The 5,601-nt window shown below is 63.1% G+C and overlaps 1 protein-coding gene across 1 annotated transcript in view; it reads left to right on the top strand.

Annotated features, from left to right (window-relative positions):
* The window catches only part of LOC102773659, a 58,444-nt gene extending 54,175 nt beyond the window's left edge, over positions 1-4,269 (top strand). Inside the window, exons 4-6 of the mRNA XM_015568293.1 lie at positions 36-80; positions 3,116-3,257; positions 3,348-4,269. Coding sequence (XP_015423779.1) covers positions 36-80; positions 3,116-3,257; positions 3,348-3,856 — 696 coding nt within the window. The 3' untranslated portion in view covers positions 3,857-4,269. The remainder of the gene's footprint in view (positions 1-35; positions 81-3,115; positions 3,258-3,347) is intronic.
* Positions 4,270-5,601: the final 1,332 nt, after the last annotated feature.

The following is a 5,601-nucleotide window of genomic DNA, read 5'->3' as shown; positions in this document are numbered from 1 at the left end:
GTTGAGGCCTCTCCCCGCCCCCCCTCCCCCACCAGGAGGAAGACATCGTGTACTACGACGCCAAGGCTGATGCTGAGCTGGTAAGTGCGCCCTCTGCTGGGGAGGGGCGGAGCCACACGCCTCTCTGGGCCAGTGGCCTCTGCCGGGAAATGAGGGTGGGACTCAGCAGCCTGGGATTCTGAGCTCGAGCCTGAGGGGTGTGGAGGCTCAGCCCCCACCCTGCACCTTCCCCAACAAACCCCTGGAGGCCAGACCCCCCAGGGCTGTGTCTCTGTGGCCCTTCAGGCACAGCTTCCTGCAGTGTGTGGCGGGCTGGGACCCCACACGTGGGGTCCTCCCCTGGGTCAGCTCAGGTGCAGAACTGAGGGGCCTGGAGTGCATTCAGGGAGGGCTTCCTGGAGGAGGCGGGCGGGGCGGAGAAGCAGGAGGCTCGGCCACCCAGGTGCATTCGGGTCAGTGCACCCCTTCCCTGCGGTGAGGGGAACAGCAGCTCAACGGGCGGGGCACCCCCCCCCCAGCCTGGCCCCGTGAGCAGCGCTTGGCCGGAGCTCAGTCCACACCCCAACTGCAGAGGTAGCCCAGGTCCTGTGCCTGCCCTTCAGATGACCGGCACCTTTGGGTGGGAGGGGCCTACAAAGGAGACAGGAGTGTTAAGGGGGGCCCTAGCCAGTTTGGCTCAGTGGATAGAGCGTCAGCCTGTGGACTGATGGGTCCCGGATTCGATTCCGGTCAAAGGCACATGCCTTGTACCTCAGTTGCAGGCTCCATCCCTGGTCCCAGTCGGGGCATGTGGGAGAGGCAGCCACACAGTGGGTTTCTCTCACATCAATGTTTCTCTCTCTCTGACTCTCCCCCTCCCTCCCACTCTCTCTAAAATCAATGGGGAAATATCCTCAGGTGAGGATTGAAAAAAGAGAGAGTGCTTAGGGCAGAGCACGTGGAAGAGACAGTGTTTGGTCGACTCTCGAGGCCGGGTCCATCACGTGCCCCTGAGAGAACTGTCCCCTCTGGAAATAGATGTCACCACAGCTCAGTCCCTGGGTCCCCCCTGTGCGGGCTAGGGCAGGAGACCCCGAATCCTGGCTTCCTCTCCCAGGCCTGTTGGCCTGAGGGGTGTCCTTCCGGGAGCAGGAGGTTTCCAGTGACACCCAGAGGTGAGAGGCAGGAAGGGGGCGCTGCAGGGGGTCCCTGGTGCCAGGCTGGCCTGGGGGAGCCTTCAGGACAGGCAGGCGGCGGGCAGGGGGGAAGAGGGGGGTCGGGCTAAAGCAGGTGTGCTTCCCCCTTGGCTGAGCCTCCGTGGCGCCCAGAGAAGCTGCTAAAATTAAAGCTGGAATCTGAAATTCAAATGAAGAGCGAACCTTTAATTAGACCCTGAATCTAGCTGCGTACCCCCCTCGGCAGCGGGCTGTGAATTTAGCAATCAGTGCATTAGACGTAGACCGGGAGACGGCCGCTGCCCGCCGCACAAGCCGCCCCCTGGGCCAGGACGGAGCCCGCTCCCTGCCAGGAAAGGAGGAAGGGGAAGAGAGAGACAGAGACAGAGAGAAAGAGATAGAGAGAGAGAAAGATCTATTGGCTGAGGGCGGGAGCCCCGGAGCTGCCCGGCGGCCCTGCTATGAATTCCGCGCACACACGTTTGCCGCTCCCCGGCTCGTGTTGTTTTGTGTGTGTGTGTTTTTCATCTTTGCCAGAGGTACAGTTAGAGATCTTTCTAGACCATTTACTTTTAAATTACCAGCCAGAAGGTGGGGGAGGGGGAGAGAAGGAAGGAAAAAGTTCGCCAGCTGATAGCTTATCAGCACGGAATCCAAATGTCACATTGGTCGGGAAGTTGGGAGATTACATTTCCCAGCGCCCTTCATCTGCGCTGACATTTCGGGGGCTTTCTTCTCCCGAGCCGCCCCCCCTCCTCGCAGAACGTGAGTGCTCGCGCCTCTGAGGCGGCTGCTCCCCACTTTCCCGGCGCCCGGGGCCTGCGGAGGGTCCTGGGGTGTGCAGAGCTGGGGCGGGTGGGTGGAGGGCAGCACAGAGCTTGGGTCGTGCAGTACAAAACCCGACCCCTAAAGAGATGAAAAGGGGAGTTGCTGCAGGCCCTCCAGGAGGGCACGGCCCTCTTTCCCCAGACAAGGCAGCCTGTGCGACCCCCAGAGGCAGGAGCCGAGGTGCAGTGAGCCCCAGGCCGCTGCCCTGACCACCCGCAGGCGGAGGAGACGACCTGGCCCCTGCCCAGCTGGTCCCGGGCCTGGTGGGGCCGTGGGGAGCATGTGGCCAGTTCAGCCACTTACACAGCTTCCTCCCGGGGCACAAAGCCCCCCAACTCTGCCCTGCCGCCTTTTTCCTGTCTCCCCTTCTCTCTCCCCACCATCCTCCCTTCCCCCTCGCACACCTGCTCCCGTGCCTGCCCGCCCCCCTCAGCTGCAGTCAACACTGTCGCTCAGACCCGCTCCTGCCAGCCTGCAGCGGGCGGTGGGCGGGGGGCGCACGGCGCATGCCCAGCCTGCCCGGCCAGAGACGGAATAATTGGCACCTGTCAGAGCTGCAGCTCCTTTTAGAAAGTCGACGGGGGCCCTGCCGGCCCGCTGCCAGCAGGCTGGGTCTCCGTGCTAGCCTCTGCCCCAGCCCTCCCCCAGGGCTCCCCCACCTCAGACCTAGTCACCCCGCTGCAGGGCTGCCCCCCAGATGACGCCAGGGGTGGGCAGGGCCCCAGTGGGGATCACAGAGCTCTGGGAAGGGCACCAAGGCCCCCCCAGGGGTTGCACGAGGCGCGTCCCGAGGGCAGAGGTCTGCAGCGCCGCTCCTCACTGATATCCAGGTTTGCCTCCCTTGCTGGTGACTTGATGATTGGTCTTTCGGGATGTGGAGAAGAGTTGGTTTGGTTTTGGTTTCGGAATCTGGGGGGAGATATGAGTGGGGTGAGCAGGTGAGAGTCACAGGCCGCCCGAGTGAGGGGACCACACCCCGTGTCTCTGCATCTCTCTCTGTCTCTGTCTGCAATCGTCTGATTCTGAGATGTCCCCACCCCCTGGCCCCTGGCCCTCCCCTGCCTGCAGCCTCTCTGACCCCCCTCCCCATGGCCAGCCCTGACACTGCCGGGGCGGGGGGTCCCTTCCTGCAGGACGACCCTGAGATTGAGGATGTGGAAAAGGGGGCCAAGGTCAGCACCCTGAAGCTGGACTTCGTTGAGGACGCCAACTTCAAGAACAAGGTCAACTACTCGTACACGGCGGTGCAGATCCCCACGGACATCTACAAAGGCTGTGAGTGCAGCGAGGTCGGGGACGCGCCCCCACACACGGCCGGGCCAAGACCCACTGCCCACCAGGTCCCAGGGGCCTGGCCAGTGCCAGCCACCGTCAGCCCTCCACCCAGGTCACAGGTGCTCACCTCTCAGACTCACCCACACGCAGGCAGCAAGCGAGCCAGGCACAGCCTCGCCGAGGCTGCCGAGCATGGAGCCTCGGCCCTGTGCAGGGTCCCCCGTGTGCGCACACATGCCCCACGCGTGCATGCATGCCCAGGATGGCCCCTCACGCTGGGCCGCCCCACCCTCCCTCGTTCCCTGGCCCCATGTAGGGGCGATGGAGGGGCTACCTCATCAGATGGACTCAGGGACACGGGGTTCAGGGAGCAACTCCCCACAGGCAGGAACTCTGTGACAGACACTTCCCTCCTCCTCTGCTGGGGGAGAGGGGGGGAGAGGACGGGGGAGAAGGCTGGGATTCCAGGCTCCAGGGAGGGCAGCTTTGCACAAGGAGGAAACCAGGCCATTACAGCTAGAAGGACTTCAGTCAGACATCAGGAGGAACTTCCTGAAAGTCTTGGGAGCTGGAAGCGGGGGCCAAGAGGGGAACACTAGATGGGGAGCTCTAGCAGCAGGACTCAAGGCTCCGGAGTCTCTTGGTTCTGACTTAAATCGGGGATCACCTACAGGGCACCTCAGAGTCCAGGGTGCCCACTGGGTAGAGGGTCTGGGGACAGAGGCTGCCTCCAGAATGCAGGGAGCCCTCGGGGTGAAGGGGGGCCATCTCCACCCCCGCAGGCCCCTGCCCGAGCCAGTGGAGGAGCGCTATCACAAGCAGGCACCCTAATTAAAACAGGAGCCACGCCGCCCTCCCCAGTCACCCCTCGCTACCCACACAAATTACATTTTATATGTTTTTTATTTACTGTGTCACTTTTAATTAAATCTGTAATCGCCCGCCTGAGGGGGCATGGGCCCCGTTTTCCAGCTCAGCGTGATCTGAGGGCGTGCATGTGGGTGCGGGTGGGGCCCGGGAGCAGGCTCTGTTGGGGGGGGGGCTGGAGTGTTTGCACACGTGTGTCTGGCGGTGAATGTGTGTGCGCGCGTAGTGTGGGCAGCTACGGGGACAGCCCCGCCAGGACAGGGGTCTTCTCCTGGACCCTGACCTGAGCCAGGACCACCCTCGGCCGGCAGCTAGGCGAGCTCCCAGGACCATCTGCTCTAAGCCTCTCACTGTGCAGATAGGGAAACTGAGGCCTGGGGCGGGGGGGGGGGGGTTAGAGACCTGCAGGGGGACCTTCCCAGGACAGCCGGGGCTGGGTGAAGCTCCTGACTTTATCTTTTTCCTTAAAGAGAAAAATAGAAACTGTTCAACTCACTAAGTTTCTAAATTAGGAACAAGACCATAACACAGCGCTCAATAGGCACAGCCAACGCTAGAAATGTGTTTTGTTTTCCCATTACGGTCAGTTACGGGAAGCTGCGGCCAGAGGGGGGTGAGCGCGGGGGGGAAGGGGGGCGCAGACCAGGCACCACGGAGGCGCCTCTGCGGGGAGCAGGCGCAGGGAGGAGGCCCAGGGAGGTGTGGTGCCGGCTGTGGGCAGAGCCCGGAGCCTGTGTCTCTAACCCCCAGCGCTGCACCTGCTCACCAGGTGTCTGTGTCAGTGTTCGGGCTGTGCTCTGAGCAGGCCCTTCCTGGCTTCCCCTTGCGGTGGGCCTCTGACAGGACCATGTGGGGGGCTCCCCTAGGGGAGGGCTGAGTGCCGACTCCACTGGGTGTTGTAGTCCCACAGGCAGACAGGCACACTGCCCCGTGAGACCATAGGCCACGCACACTGGCACATTGAGGGCTGCCTGAGGGGGGCAGGGGCACTACTCCGGCCACCGGGAAGGGAGGGGGTAAATACCGTGTGGGCTGTGAGGACAGGACCCACTGGTGTCACCTGTAGGTGCAGAGTGGGTGCAGGGATGAGCATGGGAGCAGGTGGATTGGGGGGGGGTCCTGGTTTTGGGTCCCACCCCTGGCTGGAGTGACAGAGCTTAGGTGCAGGTCTGCCTGGTGGGAGCGCAGGCCCTGTGAGCATGCCCATGCGTGCGTGTGTGTATGCGTGTGTGTGCATGCGTGTGAGCACGCGTGCCTGGGTGGGAGCGGGAGCCTAGTGCAGACCCTGCCCCTCCGAGAACCCCGCCCGCCTGCTCCTGGCCCGGCTGATTAATCATGGAGCTGAGTGGCTTCCAGCTTATCAGGCACCTTAATAGCTGAATAATTCCAGCCCCATCATCGCGCCCTTAATTGCTTTCTTGTGGCTGCGGCCCGGAGTGCAGTGGGTGAGGGTGGGCCCCCGGGGGCCCCCGCCAGC

Source organism: Myotis davidii, unplaced genomic scaffold (genome assembly GCF_000327345.1).
Source record: "Myotis davidii unplaced genomic scaffold, ASM32734v1 scaffold663, whole genome shotgun sequence".
NCBI classification, from domain to species: Eukaryota; Metazoa; Chordata; class Mammalia; order Chiroptera; family Vespertilionidae; genus Myotis; species Myotis davidii.
The sequence above is the reverse complement of the archived record's forward strand: the minus strand, read 5'-3'. Positions and strand labels throughout refer to the sequence as shown.